Source organism: Ambystoma mexicanum, chromosome 7p (assembly GCF_040938575.1).
Source record: "Ambystoma mexicanum isolate Mex_15411 chromosome 7p, UKY_AmexF1_1, whole genome shotgun sequence".
NCBI classification, from domain to species: Eukaryota; Metazoa; Chordata; class Amphibia; order Caudata; family Ambystomatidae; genus Ambystoma; species Ambystoma mexicanum.
The window spans coordinates 80,266,350-80,290,668 of record NC_090939.1 but is presented as its reverse complement, the minus strand read 5'-3'; the positions used below and the strand labels follow the sequence as shown (position 1 = coordinate 80,290,668).

Below are 24,319 nucleotides of genomic sequence, written 5' to 3'. Positions count from 1 at the left end.
GTTCTCTTCTGTGACTCCAACCCAAGTCGAGCCCTTCGTTCCACTTTTTGGCGGGCTTCTCCACAGAAGCCCTCCAAAGTGGTGCCACTCTGTCTGGGGTACCTAGGAGGGGTGGAGGGGGATTTAGGCACCCTGGACATAGTTGCCTAGGCAACTCAAGTCGCACTCTATCCTGATTGGCCCAAGTGGTGAGCCGGCTGGCTCACCATTTAACATGTTTGAGTGACAGCTAGACTGAGTGAATGGGGGTTTTCTGCATAAAAGCAGGGCTTTGGGGACTGGAACTTCAGAAGTCGCTACAGGACCTAAGAATGCGACGAGTGAGAAGCTGGGCCGACCTGCCACGACGACACCACCAGTGGAGCCCTGCTGGACCGTCTCACCACTTTTCCCAACAACAGAGGAGATCTCCCGCCGGAGAGTCTTCTTCCTTTGACTGGTGGGGATAACCAGTTTCACCGTCTTTTCGCCTTCCCGACGTATCTCGTGGCCGCCTTGCCTGTGCCAAGCACCCCGGCAACCGGGATACCACGTTTTACCACGACCGCAAATTAAATGGTAATACCTTTAACCGGAAAACTCTGCGGCTGGTTTCTTCCCTGGCAGTGCAACGACCTTCATCTTTCCTCCAAGTCGAGATCTTCTCTTCCCCTGGACGACGACGAGACTTGCACCTGCTGCCAGGAACAACTGCCACCGCTGGAGGATCCTACCCACTTAAGGTACCGTGTCCCGCCCGGCTTCCCTTGCCGACTGTACGGGGTAGATTTAGCCCCCGGCTTTCGAACCTGGGTTAGCCTGGGACACCCTGGCTGAACTTTTCCGAACTCTTTCCGGACTCTCTGCAAGACGTTTTAAGCCTAGTGTAACTGTGTGATCTTGGGCGCATTTGTGCTCTGCTCTCTCTAAGAGTGGGCTCAACCTATGGACTTTGGCTCACAAGTGACTTTTGCTCTTCTGCCTTGCTAAAAGTGTTCCTAAATCTTAGAGTGGCGTATCTTCACATATTCTGTCTTTTTCCCTCCCTTCTTCATGAACTTATCGGAGTGCCATCTGTAGTTAAGCGCTCACCTCTGTATGGAAATAAGTGGTGTTAACTAAGACTTCCCTGATAAGGAACAAGGGTTGTATATATTATAATAATAACCGTGTTTAGAGTGTTTTACAATAAGAGTGCTGGAGTGTTTCAAACTGTGTTTTTAAATAAATAATGATATGCTTTGATACTAAAGCTCTGGTCAGTGTTTGCTTGTATTGTATCCAAGTGCCTATTGTGTATACTTTGCATACTGCCTAACTTCTTGAGAGAAGTCTGACTGCTCAGCCACAGCTACCAGGTAAATCTGGGTGGTACAGACTGCTACCAAGTGGGTTTACTGCTAACACATGTAGTCCTAAATCTTTTGCAGTGTTCCCAAAGGGAACTGCACAGGTTTCTGCCGAACATCCTCTCTGCAAGTAGACACAGGGGAAGGGAACGAGTACCCCCGTGCTTGTTGACATAGAATATTTCAGTGGTATTGCCTGTGATAATTTTTACCACCTTTCCTTGAAGAGAGAGAAAACATTATTTTAGAGCAAATAATATGGCTCTTAGTTCCAGGACATTTATGTGTTCTCTTTTTTTCTTTTGAAGATCAAAGGCCATGTCCAGTTAGACTTTGACAATGAGCTCCCCAACCGTACTCTGATGAGTCTGTTGTAATAACTATTTGGTGAAGGGGAGGCTGAAAAGGAGATCCGATTAACAGGTTTTCTGGAGAGTTCCACCATGTTAGTGAATCCTGTACTTGTTTTGGAGTTTAAATCTTTATTTCATGAGAATGTAGTAGTTGGTTCCAGTTGCAGGCAAGATGCCACTGACCTTGCAAAGGGAACTAGATTGATACAAGAGGCCGTTAGCCCCAAGAGTCTTTGAAACCACCAAGCTGTTAGAAGCTGATGTGTTTGGAACACTGACATGACTTGCTGAATTGCTACCACCCTTTCTGGGGGAGGCAAGGCTTTCTGTAGAGTAGTATCTAGTACTACTCCTAGAAATTAAATCTTTTGTGAAGGAATGAGTTTGGATTTTGCCACATTTATCAAAATTCCTAGGATTGAAAAGAGTTTTAATTGCATCTTTTGAAGCAATTCCTCCAGAGACTGGGCCTTCAGAAGCAAGTCGTCTAGGTATGGATATAGATGTAGATGTACTGTCCTTAACCGAAGGTAACCTGCCACTGTTACCAGAATTTTTGTGAATAACCTGGGTGCTGAATGGAATCCGAAGGGCAGACTTGTGAACGGGTAATGAGACTTTCCTATGGTGAACCTCAGGAACTGGCAGTGATCTTTGAAGATGGGAATGTGAAAATAAGCATCTTGTAGATCTATAGGTGGCATTGAATCCTTGAATTGGAGGGAGGTTAGAATCTGAGGAATGGTAACCATATGGAAAATTTTGATTAAAAGAAACTGGTTGAGTTCTGAGAGATCTAGAATTGGACGAATCCCAGTCTTTTTCGGGTTTCTAAAGTAACGAGAATAAAACCCCCCAACCTAATTCCTCTTGATGAACTAATTCTTTTGGTCCCAAGGATAGACGTTTTTGGATCTTTAACAGGAGCTGCGGGGATGAATTTTGAAATGGGATGGGAGAATGGCAGGAAGGGCAAGACGGTAACCGTGTAAAATAATATTCAAAACCAATTCCTCTCGAGTGATGTTCTCCCAATGAGGAAGAAAGTTGGAAATCCTTCCTGCGACTGGGGATGCATGCTCCTTGATAATAATTGGAGCTGAAGGTATGAAGCCAAACAGAGTTCTTTTGAACTTGCGAAGAGTTTGAAAAAGGGGAGGGGCCGACTTTGATTTAGGCCTTCATCTTCTGTTCCTAGAAGAGTAATAGGATTTTGTGGATGTAGAAAGACCACTATTCCCTGGAGGACATGGTTTGAAAGATTTCAAGTTTTGGCGATACGGTTGTTTCACCGAAATTGAGCCAAGAGTTTTAGCAGCAGTAACACTGGCTTTAAGTTTTTGAAGGACCTCATTAGTGGAGGGATCAATAACATTTTTGCTGTCAAAAGGAAGTTCGAGAACTTTCTCATGAATATCCTGGTGTTAGAGGTAAGAGGCTGATAAGTAGGCATGCCTATGCATGCAGACTGCATTAGTGACTGCTCTTGCTGTTTTATCAGTGAGGTCCTTAATAACCTGACGTTCTTGGATAGCTGCGCCTCTGCCTTCTGAAATCAAAAATCAAAACTCATCAGAAGCCTCACGAGGGAGCAGATCAGGAAAGCGCTCCCCAATTTAGGATATTAAATCCTGCTAAAACAGTAGCAGTATGCAAGGTAGCATTAGTGTAAGACTTTTTACCATGTGCTTCCCATGCATTTGCATTCTTATCTAGAACCGAAGATGGAGAAGGACCTTTGCCCTTGGTGCCTAGGGCAGCTGAAACTACCACCGATTGTGCAGGAAGATTTCCCATAACTACGAAAGGCTCTTTCTTAGGTACTTTATACTTGGTGTCTAAAGCTTTTGAGATGTGAAGATCCAAATGAGGTTTTATCCAGCTCGCTAATGCTTGCTCTAGGACAGATAATTCCATGGAAAGCAGATTTCTAGACTCCTTAGAGGGCAGTTTGCCAAAAAATACCAGCCGTTTCAGGCTTATCCTTACGAATGATTTCCAAGGCCTGCATGACTTTTGCTGCAATCTTATAAAAACCTTAGAAGGTGAAGGAGCGGCGTCATCTGCATCAGTGTCCGTATCTTGGGAAACTTTCTGTTTCTTGGACAGAGGAGCAGTATCCTCATTCTCAACTGACAGCAGTTGGCGCAGGTGTTGGATCAGAGGAATCTGTTCCCTGAAGAGGTATTTTATGAGACATTTGGTCTCTAATGCACTGAGCCTGAACTTCTGAGAAAGAGAGCATGGTTACTAGAACCATATTGGTTAGGTCATTTGTGAATGATTTGGTTGGGGCTCTTGTAACCTAAAAGGAGATGTAGTAGAGTCAACCCTGGTAGACTGATGATTTGGATTATAAATGTTAAAAAACACAGGTCTACGCACTTGAATATTAGCTCAAATCAGCTGTGGTCCCGATTGAGATGCTGGGACTTGAGTTGGTTGAGCCACATTGTCCTCAAGCAGAGAAGAACATTGAGGCACATTTTGAGGATAATTCACTCTCACAGGAGTACTGAATAATTGTTCTGGAGGAACCGTAAAAAGAATTTGAAGCGTCAAAGACTTCAGAATCAGAAACAAGAAAGAAATTATCCTTCCAACTCTTCGGTACAGAATCAGAGGTAGAGACAATGGGTGACTTCTTCCGCTTGTGCTTCTTTGGAGAAGTCAGTACCGGACTGGATCTTGAGTGAGAATGTTTATGCCTCTTGTGAGAGGACTTATGTGCCTTCTTTGGTACTGAGGAGCTTGTGGGCTCAACTACGGTAACCAAGGATAAGATGTTATCTTTTAGTAGCGGAGTACTGGAAGATTTACTTGCAGTAGCCATCGTGGCTTGAGAAGATACAGGGGAATCTGAAGGTACAAAGTCAACCCCGGAGGCGTGCACCTCGCTGAACGAACCCTTGCCTGTTCGGATTACCAAGGCAGAAGAGGTTTTCCCCAGTACTGTAATGATTTTGTCCGGTGTAAACAAATCTTCCAGTACCGAGTATCTTTTCCGATCCATTCCCACCTCGTGATACTAGCGTTTCCCACCCAGAGGTACTCAAGTGAAAATGCCCAGGGGTTCCCCCTAAACGGTCCGTGAAGACCCCGGAACTGAGGAGGCAGTCTTCATAAGGGTACCGAAGGCTGGTGCTGAAACATGTACCTCACCTGAAGGTACTTTCCCCTTCTTACCGTTATCAGCCTCCCTCCTGTTCCATACGAAGTCTTCGGCCGTCTTCGGTACCGGTCCCAGCAGTGACATGAAGAGACAACGAGTCCGCAGAGACCACAGGTGAATCCTGCAGCAGAAGTCAGGTCCTCACCAAGTGATGCATACCTAGACACTGGACGCAGGCATGATGGGGATCGGCTGCCCGAAAAATGCTTCCAACAACAGATTCACTGTTTGAATCCTGTCGTATCCGGCATGCGTCAGAGGGAGGCACCACGGAAAATAAATTTAAAATGAATGACCAAACGCTAAGGAAAAAGTGATTGACAGCAAAAAGTAACACCCCAAAATGGAGGGAGTCACAGAGTGGAAAAATTCCAACCCGCCCAGTAGGTGGAAAAACAGGAACTGGGTGTGGAACGCTGGTGACGTACGGGTAAGGTGTGGGCCTGGCGCGCAGAGGGACAACCGCATGATGATGTAGGCCCTACACCTTCAATTCTCTTAAAGGTGACAGCAGCTATCTTTTGCAGCCTGTTTTTTTCCAGCCTGCCTGTGGATGCAGTCGAACCCAACCAGTTGGGAAGGAGGGAGAGCCAGCACGAAAGAGAAAGATGTTTATTCACCACCCTTTTCCATACAACAAAGTCCTTGAAGGCTGGGCTGTGATGTTGAAAACCTACACATACTGCACGCTCTCAAAGGCCATAAAAGAAGTCACGAAGGGCGCTGCCAGCCAAACGATGCCGATGCATGGATTACGAAGATGCATGGTAGAGAATAGCACTGGGAATCTCAGACATCACACACTTTACACCTACTAATGGTATCAGATTGATACTATTGGATTATCAATCTGACTAGTATTGGCTTGATTCACCTCATGATGAGCAAGTCGGCACATGAAGCTTAAACAAGCACATCCTTGCCCCTCCCCATTTTCTTACCTGTCCTATACCTGATCAATAATCATGTCCAGCTTGCCTGTAGTTTCTCCCACTTTACTCCCCAACTTCACCCTCTCCTCAGACTCCAGTACGTATTACCCTGGCTGGGGCTAAACTCGCCAACCAGCAGGCAAGCTTTGGCACTTGAAGACCACTAGAGTGGTACCCGGAATGTAAGTCTATTTACATTGAACACTGGTTCATTGAGGCCGAAGCTGTATACTTGCGAGTAAGTCTATGTAATAAATAATTTCCCCAAAATGATGAGCCTCAAATAACCCAAGTAGTCACACCTTTGTAAATGATAAAATCCAGTTCTGAATGAAACATTGAATCTTGTCCAGCAGAGAGAAAGGTTTAAGGTACAGAAGCAGACAAGTGCACATTTTGCACACAAATGGAGCTGCCTCTGTGCACAGGCTTCCATGTCTTTCATTGCTTAAAAATAAATATTCCAATCTGAGTACTGAGGGTGCGGCTTTCCCATGTCCCTGCAGGAAGAGGGACAGGGGAGAACAGTAAATAAATACATTTTGACAAAAACTGCAAGGACAAGTGAATTTTAAAAAAATATCTAAAGTATGCTTAAAACACATTTTAGGCATAGTTGGATTTCGAGTGGGATTCTGAAGGTCAGTGATGTTTGGAGTGATGGGTGGATGGTATCTTTTGCCTCCCTTACCCGTAATTTTGGCCTAGGGAGAGAGAGCTCAGAAGGTATACAGACCTGGGGTTCTTTTGTCACAAAGACAGTGTATGTTGGATGCTCCGATGCGGACTAAACCAGCGGCTTGCGATTTGTTTGATTCTCCGCCACGTATGGTTTCCACCTACCTCAAGATGTTGCTTATGGATGTTTCATATCCAGGGTGGGGACTGAAGCAATTACTTCACGCCAGAAAGCCCTACTACTTTCACTTAATAAACCTTAAATGTTTTAAAGTTACATTGTACTGCCATATATTAGGTTTAAATGATTATTCGTACCCTAAAAATACCACATGAAACCTTGCATGCAGACTGTGCCCCCCACATCATTGAGTGTGCCTAATAGCGTCAAAGCTGAACCTACAAAGTGTGCCTAATAGTGTCACTGTGCTAAAGTTGCATTTAGAAAGTGTGCTTAGTAGTGTCACTGTGCTAAAGTTGAATTTAGAAAGTGTCCCAAATAGCATCACTGTGCCAAAGTTGAATTTAGAAAGTGTGCCTAATAGCATCACTGTGCCAAAGTTGAATTTAGAAAGTGTGCCTAATTGCGTCACTGTGATAAAGTGTTCAGTCGAATTTAGAAAGTGTCCCCAACATCATTGAGTGTGCCTAATAGCGTCAAAGCTGAACCTACAAAGTGTGCCTAATCGTGTCATCTCTAGTGGATGGAGCGGATGGAGTTGATGGAAAAAGAAGGGAAAGGATGGAAAGGACAGAGCGGATGGAACAGATGGAAAAAGTGGATGGAAAGGACAGTGGATGAAAGATACCAATGCTGGAGAAATGGAGCTACATGTAAGAGACTATTCCCTTCTCCAGCATTGGATCTTTCATGGATTCACATGCTTAGAATAGATTGTATAGCAGTACTCCTGATTTGGCGGTGTGAATGCAAACCAATACCATCATAACCACACTTTTTTTTCTTTTTTCATTGAGAAACTTCAACGGTTACACGTTAGCTCTAAGCAACAAAATACATCACAATATATATTGATCTAAGGATATACCCCTGTATAGGGCTTACCTCACTGAAACAGATGACGTAGGACTGCTCGCCCCATCTGTACATCTTCTGCATGTTGCTGTTCGAGGAAATAATGGCGGGTAAATGTATGTGGCAACGACCAGGATGCAGCCTGACATATCTCCCAGCGGAATCCCGGCCCACAATGCCGCCGAAGATGAAGTGGATCTCGTGGAATGGGCTCTCGGACGCCTGTCCAGCGGCTTTCCCGCTTTCAAGTGACAAAAGGCAATCGTTGACGAGACCCACCGAGCCAGTCCTTGTTTTGAGATCGCTTTTCCTTTTGCCAAAGGTCCATAAGCCACAAATAGTTGTTTTGTATTGCTAAATTCTTGAGTACGATGAAGGTAAAACTTTAGAGCTCTTTTCACATCCAATGTATGGAGAGCTTTTTCCGCGACAGATGAAGGGGTCGCGAAGAATGTCGGTAGTACAATAGAGGAATGTTTATTAAAGACAGTTGGTATTTTTGGTATGAAATGAGGGTTGGTCGCCAACACCACATTGTCTTTGAAAAATCTCAAGTATGGAGGATCAATGACTAATGCTTGTATTTCTGAAAGTCGTTGTGCCGAAGTGATAGCCACTAAAAAAGCCAACTTCCACGATAAGAATTTTAAAGACTAAGACGACACAGGTTCAAAAGGAGCTTTCGTTAGTTCTGTCAATACTAGGATAAGACTCCAGTTCGGAGGAAACTTTTTAATTGGGGGAAAAGTACGAAATAAGCCTTTCATAAAGTGTTTAACCAGCCAATCACTAAACAGTGATGATGAATGCCTTTTACAATTAATCTCGAAATGGCTGCCAGATGAACCTTTATCGATGAAAAAGACTGACCTCTTTCTGCTAAATGCAGCAAATCTGAAAGAAGTTGCTCCAGAACGATATTCAGAGGCTCCAAACCTGGTTGATCCTTACACCACATGCAGAATCTCCTCCACTTACATGCATACGAAGTATTCGTGGATGGAGCCTGTGCGGCTTGCAAAATTCGACGGCAGTCTAATGAAATAGTTAGGGTACCAAACTCCTAGAGGTCAGCAGCCAGGCTGTCAGGCTGAGACTGTCCGGATCGTGATGCCACACTGTTCCCTTGTCCCGAGACAGAAGGTTCAGAATCTTCTGGAACCTCACCGGTTGCACTATCGACAGCTGAAGCAGGTCGGAGAACCACGACTGTCTCGCCCAATAAGGAGCCACTAAGATCACCCGACACGGGTATCTGTGAATCCATTGCAGAGTCCGTCTATGAGTGGAAATGGGGGAAAAGCATACACAAACTTTTCCGTCCACGGGAAGGAGAATGCTTCCCCCTGCAAATCTGGTTGTGGCCATATGCACGCGTACTGTGCACATTTCTTGTTCTCCCTTGTCGCAAAGAGATCCAGGGAAGGTTGTCCCCATTTTCCGAAAACCTTTGCCAGCCGTAGGTCGTCCAATTCCCATTCCTGCAGCTGATTCATTTCTCTGCTGAGAGTCTCCGCTTGTACATTTTTTACTCCCGGCAGATGGTGGGCCAATATTCTTAAATTTTGTTTTAGAGCCCAATGCCATATTTCTTGAGCTTCGGTCGAGAGTGTTCTGGAACGAGTACCTCCTTGCTTTCTTAGCTAGAACATTGTTGTCGTATTGTCTGTCAATATTCTCACTACCGATCCTTTTATGTGTGGTAGAAAGGATTTCAGGGCCCAACGTACTGCCCTCAATTCCAGCACGTTCATATGAAGGGCTGACCCTTCCGACGACCACAGACCTTGCACTTGTAGAGATCCCGGATGCGCTCCCCATCCAGTCAGAGACGCATCCGTTACTATTGTCATTTGAAATTCTGGCTCCTGCAGGGGCTTCCCTTTCGACAGATTTTCGAAGCGTTGCCACCATTGAAGTGCTCGTAGAAGCTTGTTGCTGATAGGGGCTTTGGTCGGACAAATTGACTGACTCTGGGACCATCGGTCTGCCAGGAATTCGTGAATTGGCCTCATAAAGAGACGACAGTTGTTTACTAAGGGGATACACAACGCCATGGCCCCTAGTAGTGACATATCTGCTCACCGACACTCTGGTGTTGACTTTCCACTCTTTTGCCTGTAGCCTGAGCTTGTGAATCCTCTCCACAGATGTTTCACCAACCCTGACTGAGTCTCGAACTCCGCACCCAAAAACACCAAGTTTTCGAAGTTTACCGCAAATCCTAACTGTCGCAGAAGTTGCATGGTGGCCTTTAGGCTTGCTTGTGTCTTTATAGGGGACGACCCCCTTAGCAACCAATCGTCCAGATAGGGGTAAACATGATGACCCTGTTTTCCTAACCAAGCTGCTACCGGAGCTAAGCACTTCGTGACCATCCTGGGAGATTACTTTAATCCGAATGGGAGTACTTTGAACTGATAGTGGGTTCGTCGGACTACAAACCTCAGGAACTTTGTGTCGTCGACGCATTGGTATATGAAAATATGCATCCTGGAGATCCAACAACGCCAGAAAGTCCCCGTGCTGGATAGACCGGATCACTTATTGAAGTGTGAGCATCTTGAACTTCAGATTTAGTGTCTTGTTGAGATCTCGAAGATCGAGAATGGGACGCACTTGCCGTTTTTTCACAACGAAGTATCGGGAGTAAACTCCTTGACCTCTTTTGGACACCTCTTTTGGACACCGGGACCAATTCTATAGCCCCTTTTTGTAGCATAAGCACTACTTCTTGTTGTAATATTTGCAGATGGGGCTGAGCCGAAAACACTGGTGGAATGTGCGACGGCTTGATTTTGAACTGCAAAGAAGGGCCTAGCTTCACTGTGTCCAATACCCAACGGTCTGATGTTATCTTCTCCCACTCGTTGACACGGTGAGACACCCTGCCTCCCAGGACGTTCTGAAACTCGTCATTGCTGGTTCTTTGTTTGTCCTTCGTCGACGATGGATAACCTCCTCTTCTTGAGGCTTGATAGTCTCGACCTCTTCTGGCAGTTTGGGAAGCCCGCCTATATCCTTGAGAGGAGTATGACAGCCTACTGAAGGTCCTGTCCCTAGATGACGAGAATTGGGTATTTTCTGACGCTCCTCTAAAGGAGCGAAACGAACGAAAACTTCTGCCACTCTGAAGGGCTCCAAGAGAGCGTGCCGTGTCCGAGTCTTCTTTCATGCCTTTCAAGGCCTTGTCCACCTTCTCTCCAAATAGCTGTTCCCCTTCAAAGGGCATATCAAGCACTTTATATATTGTACTTCTGGTCGAAAGTTGGTGCATTTGAGCCAGGCTTGCCCCCTTAAAACCACTCCATTGTCAATTTGTTTAAAATCTGATTCCGCCAGGTCTACGGCGATGTTTGAGTGATTTGACGCCTCTTCCCCCTCACGCACAAGCAACAAAGCAGATTTTCTATGTTCGTCCTGTAGATGTTCCAGTATGGGTGCTAAACAATGCCACATCTCTCCGTCATATCACGCCATAATAGCCAGAGAATTGGTCGCCTTCACCGTTGTTGCTCCTATCGACACTACCTTCTTGCCAAAGGCATCTAGTCTCCTGGCCTCGCTTTCCAGTGGAGTTGTACATTTATGTTGTGACCTTGCCTTTCCTGCAGCAGCTGCCGATACCACCTATTCCGGAGAAGGTTGAGAAGACAAACATTTTGGAGTAGACAAGACTTTACGTTTCTTTTCAAGTCTACCCTTAACCGCAGGCTCCGAGAATGGATGGCGCATTGTCCGTAACCCCTCTTGCCATACATGATCTAAAATGGGAACCCAAAATACCGACTTTCTCCTCTTTCCCATATGATCAAATAAGAAACAGTCTCTTTTCTTCCTCCTGAGCCAGGCCAAACTCGGTACATACCTTCCCCATCATTGTGTGGAAGGACCGATGTCATCCGGCGGTGATGGTTGAGCCGGACTTTTTGGAGCTACCATTTCAGCCTCTGACTCCCATGTCGGGTCCCTAGAAGGAGATGAAAATATATCTGACAACGACTCTTCTCGTTCCGACTCGGACTATGGTAGTTCTCCTTCCGCCGGGCACGAACGTGGAGGATTTTCATGACCCGGAACGGCTGTTGATGCCACAGCCGTCAGCCGGCGGGAAGGGCCTGGCTCGTCGTCGGCTGGTGTAGTATGTAGCTCTGCCGGAGTACCAACTTGAGGCAACTTCGCATCCAGTTTACTCAATAGAGTCTGTAATGTAGATAATACATCCAGGGATAACAGCCTGAGGATTGAGTAACGGAGCTGTAACTGGGATACTTCGCCCACTCAAAAGCATCAGCGAGTTGACCCCTTGTAATCCAAGTTCCGTAGGTCCAGACACTGGTTCACAGTCATCTTCCACAGATGATATGGAAAAAGCCGCTTCCTGCTGCAACATGGTCTCTGGTAAGATAGGATCATACACTTCCAGTCGCCAGTCTTCCTGCGGAGCCTCCGTCGACGAGGCCAACTTGTCGACAGTCGCCGTCTGACTCGACGGAACTACTGAAGGGACGATCTGCGTCAATGGCAATGAGGGCATCGACGATCGAACTCCCGTCGACGACAACGGTGGATGTTGCGCAGAATCCTGAGGCGCTCCTGCCTTTTTTGAACTTGACTTGTGTTTCGGCGAATCGACTCGAGGATGACCCATGATGGTCACCTGAGGAGGTTTTTGTGTGGTATCCTGGTATGATTGTAGTTAGTGCTTGTGTATGAAGGGGCCTCACAGAATGTTAAAGTGGAGCTGAGAGTGCTGGAGGCATGGGGGTTCCACAGAGCGTCGGTTGGGACTTGGAGAGAGACTGGGAACCAGGGCAGAGTCTTATTAATTACTCTCCTACCTTTCATTGACTATGCTACGTAACCAAGAAGAATAAAGCCTGTTTCCTTTTACACTTACCTGAGTCAGCCTGGTTCCTGCTCCATGTCATTCCTGACTCAATTACATCATTTGGCGACGAGGATTATGAACCTGGAGTATGGTATGGAGAGTGAAGGAGTGCTGAAGAGGAGAATCCTGATGCCTATGTACCTGTCTTGGCAACGGAAGATGAAGCAATCCTGGTAATGGCTGTGGCATCAGGCATTGGTAACCCATCCATGAAGACCTTGGCATGAGGATAGGTACTGGAGTAGCTGAGGGAGGTTGGCAGCAGGAGTTTTGCCATTTTGCCAGGAGGCCATGGAGCAGCCGGTTGTATGGCATCTAACAGGACTGATTTGCAGTTGCAGATTGCCATTGAGGAGGGCCCGGCGATTTTGCAGTGGATCCGAGCGCCGTTGCGCAATGTTTTGGAGGAGTACAATTATGAAAACGAGTTTAAGATTTTAAATGTCCACAGTATTGGTTTTGCAGATTATGCAATTTGCAGGGATGTTGTTTGAAATTTTGAAGAATATTGATACAAGTTTTTTTTTTGGGGGGGATTCATAATACAAATTTGTGATTTGCACCCCAGCATGGTGACTGATCACCACCATGGCTGGTGGTGCAACGCATACCTGTTTTAGGAGATGTGGAGAATTTAAAATGCACATTTGTGAGTAGGGTGTACTCACCCGACAGCGAGTTTGGAGCTTGTGTCGGAGTCCTGCGTGTGTAAGCGCATGCATGTGATGTATGTGTGTGTCAGGATTCCATGGTACATTTCTAGAGTTTCAAAAGTCCACAGCCTTAAGAGACATACTGTTACAATTCCAAGGTAATTTCATAGACTTCATTTGCTTACACATTAAATTAAGAAATCATCATTTAGCAATAAAACCCTTTGGATGTAGTTTTACTTAGAAGTGTGATGTTTGGGTTATGTTTGGATTAGAAATAGAACTTGTACAAAAAAATCCTTAATGTAAATTCAGGAATCACTTATTTCCCCAAAGCAAGATAGAGTCTTTCCTGCAGCAGTGATTGGTGTAAATAGATTATGAGGTAGTTTGGAATGTTGCTCAGAGTTCTAAACTGCCTTTCATTTTAGCTGCCTTGGTGGCAGGTCGCAGTCTACTAGCTCTAAAAGTATGTTTTTTAAAACATTCATAGTTAGCTGTTACTAAGAAGAATTACTAAGATTTCCAGAACTTCAGAAGAAAAGACATTGAACTGAAGACTTTAAAAGAAGCAGTGAAGATACAGATGAAGCAAGCTAAGTGATCACTCTTTCAAGACATATGAAACTGAGTGAAGTTCATTTGCCTTATTTTTTCTTTTTTTTTTAAAAAAAGACTTTAAGAAATCTGTATTTTCTATTATCAGATTTGATGCCATTAGATTGTCTGATAATTGCATTTTGCGTGTATATATTTGTGTTCAATAAGTGTTTATTTGCGCAATGTAATCTGCTAACACGCGTGGTTTTATCTTAATATATATTTTTTCACAAATACAGTTAAGATCGGGCTGTACTTGTAATTACCCTATTTGTTGTTTCGTGCGCGAGCGTATCTTTGTCTCGCTTTTGTCGTTATTAGTAAGGTTAGAGAAAAGTACCTTACGTTCTTTACGTGCCATCGCATACACGTCATTTTTATTGCGGAAGCAGTGCGCGGCTCGTTTGGTCAAGAAATCAAGCGTCAGTTAGATGGGCGGTTCGTCAGTCAAGAAATCAAGCGACGGTTGAAAGCCCGGTTCGTTTGGCAATGAAGCAAGAATCGGATGAATGCGCAGTTGAGTTTTTTTTTATAAGAAGGCGTCGGAAAGAAGCGCAGTACGTATCTAGAAAGAAAGCAAAAGACTCTTGCGCGGATCCAATTAAATACAGCAGTCATCGTACACGCAAGTATAATTACATCCACAGAGTTATTTTTAAGAGGCGTGAACAGACTTTATTTGATTTCAAAGCAATATAAGTTTAGTTAAGTCAAAAGCAATTCAGTTAAAGTATTTACAAATCCTTCTAAGATATAAAGGCATTGATTCTGACATAAAAAGAGACATTTGTAACTATTGCAGCATTTTAAGACATTTTCTGAGGAAATAAATTGGAATTCTGGAAACAAGTTATTTTATTAGAGTTCGCGGAAAAATCCTGGTTAAGAAGTTTTAGGAAACTTTTAATAAGAAACAGTTACTCAAGATCCACAGAAGAATCTACTCAACACCATCTGAAAAGAAAGCCTATCAGCACTTTAGCATAGGCAACAGGTATTTAAGAGAAAGTAAGCAAATAGTAAAAGAAAAAGTAGACATATTTATCAGTTATACATCAACAACATATATATGTTATTGTTTTCCCTAGATTTCACAGACACTGAGGAGAGTAATCCAGTACCAGAGGGCATCGGTGCAGTCCAGTGAAGATCTGTCTTTGTTTTGTTCTCCAATTCCCCTTTCCCCTTGGGTTTGCCAGCTTGGTAGTTTTATCTGCTGAGAGACTGTTAAGCAGGCAGACTTAGGGGGTCTGGTGGGCCAGCATCACTCCCGCAGGAAGATTCAAGATTGGACCGGACAGTGTGTTGCACATGAGGTAGCATGTGTTTTGTGGTATGTATGTACATGTGAAGGGGAGCACGTGGTAGTGGAGTTATACATGTGTTTTGGAGTGTAGCACATGTCTTGGAGTTGGATGCAGGTTTCAGTGGGGTGGCTCTCACATGCCAGCCGGGTGTGTTTGCCTGCATGTTGGAAAACCTTTTGTAGTAACCTCAAAAAAAACATTTCTTGGAGGTTGGACACTTGTGATAATAGTGCTCCAGTTGAGGTTAGCCCTTTAGTAGGGTAGATATGTAGGCACCAGGGCAAGGGGCCCATTTCTGGTAGTTTGGAGGTCATGTTAAATGCATTTGTGTTTTGGTTTGTTTTGATTGTGATCCTAACATGATGGTGAGGGTATTCTGTTTCTTGTAGTTTAAAGAGGGGGATGTGTGGTATCCTGGTATGATTGTAGTTAGTGCTTGTGTATGAAGGGGCCTCACAGAATGTTAAAGTGGAGCTGAGAGTGTTGGAGGCATGGGGGTTCCACAGAGTGTCGGTTGGGATTTGGAGAGAGACTGGGAACCAGGGCAGAAGCTTATTACTTACTCTCCTACCTTTCATTGACTATGCTATGTAACCAAGAAGAATAAGGCCTGTTTCCTTTAGGCCTGCTCCATGTCATTCCTGACTCAGATACATCATTTTGACAGGTCTTCTCTCCTTTTTTGATGAGGAGGAAGAAGGCAAAGCTTTTGTTTTTGATGACAATTCCCTCGTAGAATGCTTTTCAGAGGAACTTTTCTCCGTCGAACGCGCCTTCTTCGCTGGAGATTCAGCAGATACAGAACAGCTGGAGTCCACCGGAGATTTATCCCTCGAGATCAAACTATGTGTAGAGCCTACCTCCGAGGGGGAGTACGCTCCCGCTCCGTCATTCAGCCACGCCACCAGCCGTCTATTTCGGTCTTTCAGGGTCTTCTGCGAGAAGCCTTTACAAATTTCACAATTGTCAGCCAAGTGGTGAGGGTGGAGACAATATAGACAGTCCATATGTCCATCTCCTTCGTACACCTTTTTTAATCCGCATGTAGTACACGGACGAATTAGAGCCTTCCCAGACATTGGGAAAAAAGATGAAAAACAACCTTGTAAAATAGCAGCTGACACAAGGTGATCCCACTACTTTGGAAGACGGTTGACATCTGAAGGGATCCGCGGGGGCGGGTCATTTATACCGCTACGTCCTATTGGGGCATGCGTAAGTGGCCCAAAACGACTTAGATAGGACACAGAAGTGTCGAAATTTTTCCTATGGAAAACATCTTTATAAATGTACCAAGGGTTCCCAGCCTGACGACGGGGAATATTCTAAGCATGTGAAACCATGAAAGATCCAATGCTGGAGAAAGATATTTCTTGATCAAGAATATCACTGTACCAAGGGTTCCCAGCCTGACGACGGGGAATATTCTAAGCATGTGAATCCATGAAAGATCCAATGCTGGAGAAAGATATTTCTTGATCAAGAATATCACTGTACCGAGGGTTCCCAGCCTGACGACGGGGAATATTCTAAGCATGTGAATCCATGAAAGATCCAATGCTGGAGAAAGATATTTCTTGATCAAGAATATCACTGTAAGGTTTTTGTCTCCTGCATTGCTTATTTCTGTCATGGATATTGCATTGATTTTTACCACATTAATTTTGTTCCTATGTTTGGGGTGTGTTTTTGAAAATGTCTAAAAAGAGTTTTTAGTTAAAAAATAAATAAATAAATAAAAATAAAAAGACACACACCACCACATCAGCTCAAATAAAAGCATATTTGTCAAGCTCAAAGAGGAACAGAAATGGTAGTGAAGGACAATGTTTCCTGCCTGATTATGTACCGTTTATTTGGAGTAACATTATGGCAGCTGTGGTAGGTTTGTAATTATTACTAGAATGGTGGGGATGAGCTTTATACAACGGTGATGAGTTTCGCTGGCCTTATTCTTGGTCTTGTTGCAAACTCAGTTCCTCCCTGGCAGGCCATTTTCTTACCTCAAGGATGGCTCGAATCATGCTTCCAGTTACTCCTTCTCCCTCTCTTCGTGCCAGACAGCTCTGGATAGGTTTTAGGGATCCCTGCAGCAAGCTTATCCCCTTTATCCGCTCTGTGTTCTTACAAACTAGGATGCTCTCACCTGAAGATTTCAATAAGAAAAGTAAAAAAGCTCACATTATTAAAATACCAATTTTAAATTAAGATTTTAATTGGTGACTTACTATATTTTGCCATCAGACAACTTTAGGGCGCACTATAACAGATTAGTAGTATTAATTTTGGGTGACCATGCATCAGGAAATGGCTATGTTCATCTTTGGACTATTCTTTCTTCAGCATATGTAATCACACTTATTATCAATGTCTGTAATGTATTTACTTTAAATATATAAGAGCTAATTACAACAGAAATGGTACTTGTAGCACTGGTTCTCAAGCAAGGGTATCATCTACAGAATTGGAACTTTGGACTAATTCACTGTCACCAAACAGAACCTAGAGCACTTTTCCAAAACGCTCTTATTTCAGAATAAAAAACAAAAGCTTAAAAAAGTTCAACCTTCCTAACAGGAATGTACTTTGAATGATTTATGTACTTTTCCAACACCCTCTACACGCTTTTATTTCATTTTGTATTCTGCATAAACGGAGACCTATTAAAGTAGGCAGACATAAAGCACTGCTTGGGGGTCTAGGAAGAATAGCCAAACTGCAGCACTGCTGTTACACAAAGCACAGACAAAATATTCAACAATTCAGCATGCAAGGTCCGACAGCTCCATTTGGCACCAGTCCCATTGCTCCCTTTACACAAAACTGCTACCCTGTCAAGTTCAGTAAATAATGACTCCACGAAGTTCAAGGTGAAATACAACTCTTTATTGAGTGGACTCCAGTAACGACCCCCACCCAGGGGAAATCCTTCTCAACTGCCCTTGGTGCAATGTAGACTCCAGTTACTGAGATTCCACAAGTGATGTCAGTGAGATTGTTGTGACAACAGCAACTAAGTCAATGATTGGATGCAGTGAACACATAAGCACATTAATACACAGGGACTTTAATGTAATCATTAATGTAGTCACCTCTAACACCTCCCTCCCTTCCTGCCTGCCTTTCTTCTCACACTTATAAACCCGACAGTCCTTCTGAACACAGCAACTCTCTCTGTATTCCAAACAGCACCCCCCTCTAACGAATATAGAGGAGCCAAGATCTTTAATTACCTCCTTGGGCTCTGACTACAGCGAGCACCCTTTCTTGGCCTTGGTGGTCAGTTTCACTTTGATCCGCTCACCAGGCTTCTCTTCCAACTCTCTTCAGCAAATCTTTTCATCATAGTGTGCCTTGGACCCCTAAACCAATAACTTCTCTCTCACCCCCTCAACATCCACATAACGCAACTTCTCCATCCACCCTGGACATAAATGAGAGTTTGGTTTCCTGCCTCGCAATAGTTCAAAAGGCGAAACACCTCCAACATACCCCCAAATGTAAAATTCCCAGATACGATTTCCCTGCTCATTGCTATCCTTCCTTACCCCCAGGGTCAGTTTATTAGTCTCTCTCACATCAACCCCACACTTTCATAGGACACTCCTGTACACACACATTTAACTTTTATCCTCATCACTCAATTTACTCCAAGAATGCACCCCAACAATGGCTGGCTTCTACAACATTCCTGTAACATGTGTAAAAATAAACCATCTAGCAACAACGAAATCCATCCTGTACAAGTCATAATTCAGATAATGGCTGTGACGATATCTGAAGCAAACTAATTGTATTCTTGCATCTCAACACTGTGCTACGCCCCAAGGCATCCCACCACTCCTTGTTCACTTCCTCCAATCCTCCTTTAGTTTCTGTATTGTTCCCAGTGAAAGGTAAATAATTTGGAAATGTGCAACACAATCATATCCCATCCCCAAAACTAGGTGTGAAGAACATCTCCTCCAACACCTCTTCCTTTGTTTGCTTGTTTTATTCACTTATAATGTGCACCAAACCCGAAGGTAGCCGGGAGCAGCAGAACAGAATATGCAAGGCTTGAGGTTACATGGTTACAGATTACATGCAAGTGCAAAATATATACAGGCCAAAGAGGGTAAGTTACTAGTTACAAGCAAGACAGAATATATACAGCCACTAGAAGGACGCCAGATCACTAGACAGAAAGGGAAGATGTACCAATGGGCAGTAGGTTGGTGAATATATATCACTACAAAAAAAAAAATTGTTGAGGGGACATTATGGTTAAGTTGCACTACGAAAAACCTGTGCACTTCACTAAAAAAATTTTAAAAAAACAATGTTCGCCCTCCCCATTATGGTTCAAATTAAAACCGAAAACCCCTGAAATTCGCCAGTTATGGCAGACTGAGCCCCCATACTTGCCACCACAACTGTGCACTGCTAACAGTCACACCCAGAACATGAAAGATGCATCTCAAATCTAACTGATGACATCACTGACCACATCATATGTTTAGCCCCTTTGTTTTTGTTCCCTGCTCTACATAAATATATGTACGTTCAGTAAAAAAAACTGTTAACGGGATGTTATACTTCACAGTGAAACCAAAAAACACTGCACATTCCCCCATTATGGTAAGCTCAGCAACCATAACTTGCAGCATCTACGTGCATTGCTAAGACTAACACCCAGAACATCAAAAATGACATCATAAATATCATGGATGACATCATCCTTTCCCTTCTTTTTCCATCAGCTCCATCCCCTCCATCCACTAGAGATGACACGATTAGGCACACTTTGTAGGTTAATCTTTGACGTTATTAGGCACACTCAATGATGCTAGGAACACTTTCTAAATTCAACTCAGCACTTTAACACAGTGATGCTATTAGGCACACTTTCTAAATTCAACTTTGACACAGTGATGCTATTTGGGACACTTTCTAAATTCAACTTTAGCACAGTGACAAAAAAAGTTGAATTTTAGTGAAGTGCACAGGTTTTTCGTAGGGCAACTTAACCATAACGTCCCCTCAACAAAGTTTTTTTTGTAGTGAACTTTACAGGTTTTTGGGAGGGCAACGTAACCATAACGTCCCTTTAACAAACTTTTTTTAACTGAATGCCATAGGTTTTTAGTAGTGTAAATACATCATAACAGTACATTAACAAAAATGTTGTGCTACATTTATCAGGGTTCTAATAATAACACATAAGCATATTACTGTAAAGGAACATTTGAAGTAACTGCCCACCTTCCGAAGAATTCCACATTATCATATGCTGGTGCACAGCATGGGGGCGTGTTCGAAAAGTCATACGCACTTCACAATGACATCTGTAACCGAGTTAGAGTGGGGAAGTACATTGTATATTCTTGTACGAACTTGAAGATGGAAAATTTCCGGCACAGAACTCCACAAGTCAAGCGTGCAACACAATATAAGCAAGAGTGCATACTGACGTATCGGGATCATTAACCCCCATTCCTCCCCAAAGAGTGGGGGATGAATGCCATAAGCAATCGAGATTTTACAGCAGTAACCCGTGCTACCAAGAAAGACGATTTTTTTTGTCTTCAACCGGAACGCCACTGGCGTTCCCGCCTAAAGAAAACAAATCCTTTTTCAAGCTGGCCACCATAGAAAATGAAAACGGGTGTTGGATAGAAACCCTTCTTAGCTTTCCATTGAAGGCTACAGAAAGCAAAAATGAAACTGTGTGACCGTAAAGGCAGCACCACATTTGAAATGTATGGTTATAAGAAACACCTTTACCAGAAAGACAGACCCTGGTGGACTTGGCGACCTCAATGCAATGTTTTGTCCCTTCCAGTAATGGCCAGTAGCTACATCCCCGACATTGTGGCCACTAACCATACATAGAGGCTACCCCTCAGAGACAGAATCTGTACCGTTGATTTGTTATGTACATGAGTACAATTGTTAAATTTGAAAACACCATCACATGCACAACCAACAAACTTTTTCGGGTGTTGTCAATGACCTTTACATACATGTGTTGTACAAGTATTAATTTTCTTCTGTAAAAATGTGCTTAAAAAAAAAAAAAAAAAAAAATCGCAAAGGGGTAGTCTACTTACGTTTACATAAAATCTGAAACAAACTCTGATGGGAAGCGCAATGACGTTAGAAATACTAGAAGCAACACCATTACCACTCACTGTTCGACACAATTTCGTAAGTGGCACAGATCGAAAGGTGTGAAGATGTGTATTGGAGGGTGTAACCATGTATTATTTTACAAACATTTCTATACACTAAACACTTTCAGTGCACCTTACCTCATTTTCCCGCCTTTAAGAAGATAGTAAATTTTCTGAACTAATGTTGGTTAATAGGGCATGTGGGTAACCGAAAATTGGTCTGACAGTGACAGAAATGGGCCTGACGGCACTAAAGCATATGAGATGGGCCTGACCCTCCCGTAGCCAAAGCAAGTGGGGTATGCAGTACCTTGCTCCATAACGTTCATTGGCATCTTAAACAAATGTGTCCATATTGACGTACGGGTCGTGATGTAGCACCTACCAAAGAACACATTACAACATGCAACGTAGCATGCCACATTGTGAAAGCGGAGAGTAAATATGTAAAAAAATACACTGACATTTAAAAAATTAGTACAGTAGTTTTATTTTACAATAAACTGAGCGAAATCATTGCCCTAAGCAATTAGTAAAGTAGTTGTGTTTCACAATGAACTGTGCGAAATGATTGCCCTATGCACATTTCCATACAAGTAGTACGTTTCTGTCTTTCGTCCACAATGAAAACAGTAATGGGCACGTTGGTTTCTTTCACACACAGAAAGTAAGCGTTGCCGCCACAGTAGTCATTTTCCTCCCACATTGATGTGCAAGACGACGTCAACCGCTGTAATCTACACCACCAGAAATGATGGAATGTTACTTCTTATTGCAACAGCAGCGTAAGGACATAGAGGTCCAACACGATCATCCCACTGAATTATGACGCACAGACAACCCGTAATGAACAGTTGCATTTGACGGTTAAAAAAGCAGTCACTCGGCAGCTGTAATCCGTGACAATCACAATAGGGAAGGAAGTATCTGAGGGGAAAAACGTAAATAAAACGTATATCAATACTCAACCTCCGCACAAAACAAAGTTGTAACACATACTTTTAGTACTAATTAATAATTTAATTTGGGGAAATGTACTGGCACCCTACAAACGGCAACAATTTGCAATGTCCATAATGGGGGAAAAAAAATTCAATGGCACATAAACCTTGTAATGCATTAGGAAAAAATATATTTTTCCCCAAAGTAAAAATGTAATGTCAATTCGGTATATAGGCAAGAAAAATACACTTACATGATGTGGACAGGCTCCATTGCGTTAGCTGCAATCAGACAGTAGTGTAACTAATATTTCATGGTTGCTGCAAACGTTTTTGAAGCATAACCTTATCAAACGATATGTTTTTCTAATTGTTACTCCCTACAGTCGTTCTGCTCTTTCCCTGCACCTCAAGGTTAAAAAAACAACTGACCCTTATGGCTGTCGACAAATATGCGGCCGTACTGAGCTCGTATTTCAAACAGAAAATGAAGTGGCCTTCACTGCGAATGCAAATACATTCTCATTTTGCAACAACATATCAGCGGCTATTCATGAGAACCGCTACTCTCGTACACGCGCGGAACTGCTGTGTGTATGAAATAGAGCAGGAGGCTGCCTCAGATTCCCGCCAGTCTGACCGCAGTAATGTTGTTATGTATTGTAAAATGGACGCAGTAAGTTCATTTAGTACAATGTTTACATTGTACCGTACGACAGTGCTAACAATAATACTTCAATATTTCACTTTCTACTACCAAGTCTCATTAACGCTCAACCTTCGAAACAGTGTTCCATAGGTGTAACAAGTGCATTGGTGTCTTTTTCGTTTTGGTATATTAGTGGCGATGTCCGCGTTGAACAGAAAACGAAGTAAACATGGCGGACGTATCGAAAGATTAAGACGCACTTCACGCTGTGCCACAACCAATCGGTGAAAGCGCAACATAGTCGCAGCCAGCACACCACAGAATAGCCAATTGCAATCTTCTTCACGGAACGAACAGGGAAGTGTGACCGCGGAGCGGACATAGCTATCACTAATTTGTAGACATACTTTTTGATCGTTTTTAAGGGAACTACTGGATGAAATGTCACAGAATTTACAAAAGCACGCTTTCAAGACCAAGCCCCTGCCACTGGCGCAAATTTGGTTGAAATCCGTCCAGCGGTTTGGCCTGTAGCCGTGCGCAAAGTTTTCCCCCATTCAGTCTATGGGAAAAACAGAAGTTTTGGGACCCCCCTATAACTTTGCCCCCCCCTGTACCAAACCTCACCAAACTTTACAAAAAATTTCAGAGTGGCCCATATACTTTTTTTTGCAGTTTGTTGAGGATTCGTCCAGGGGGAGCGAAGTTATAAGCCGCCCAAAAAGTGCTCTTCCTATGGAAACAGCAATTTAACCATACCTACACGGCCACGGTGTGTGGGGGTGTGTGTGTATGTGGGGGTGTGTGTGTATGTGTGTGTGTTTATATACACACACTAGGAGGTATACATAGTTTTGTAAGAGCTAGTGAGCAACTAGTTGTCGGCAGACTTCGGCAGATTGATATAGTTGGATCTGAATTTCAAAAAAGGCTGCTCCTCACGAAGAGGGTGTGGCAGTAAATTCCATAATTGGGCCGCTCGGACCTGGAAGCTGCCTCCCCCAGCCTGAATCTCGGTATGATAAGGCTATTGGCATTGAAGGGTCTTGCCGGTCGGGTGGAGCTTCTCTTTAGGAATTTATCAGTGAGATAGCTAGGTGCGGCATTGTTCAACGCTTTGTAAACAAGGGATGCAACTTTTAAATGGATTTTATTTTGGGTAGACAGCTAGTAGTTTTGGCGCCTAATGAAAGTTATATGAGATCTTTTGGACATGCCAAGAGCTGCTCTCAAGGCATTATTTTGTAGAATTTGAATTCTGTGGATGATAGATTTGTTAGCACCAATGTATAGGGCATTGTAATAGTCAAGCCTAGACAGAATCAGGGCTTTAGCTAAGATAATGCAGTTGTCATCTGAGAGAAAGTGTTTACCTGCTCTAATGAGCTTACAAGTGTAGGCTGTGGCTGATGCCATGGATTTTACCTGTTTATCGAAGCAGAGGGTGGAATCCAGATAAAAGCCAAGTGTTTACCATGGCCAAATCCTCGTAATCCCCGGAAAGTGGGAGGAGAATCTGGGTATCAACTGCATAATTAGTATAGGTGATACCAAGAATGTCCAGATCAAAGAGGGGCTTAATAAATATGTTTTATAGGGTTGGGGAGACGCAAGAGCCCTGAGG

The 24,319-nt window shown here is 43.5% G+C and overlaps 1 protein-coding gene across 1 annotated transcript in view; it reads right to left on the bottom strand.

Moving 5' to 3' along the window:
- Positions 1–24,319, bottom strand: part of POLQ (DNA polymerase theta) — a 1,553,125-nt gene that overhangs the window by 1,048,580 nt on the left and 480,226 nt on the right. The window contains exon 11 of the mRNA XM_069635828.1: positions 16,954–17,096. Within this exon, the coding sequence (XP_069491929.1) occupies positions 16,954–17,096 (143 nt within the window). The remainder of the gene's footprint in view (positions 1–16,953; positions 17,097–24,319) is intronic.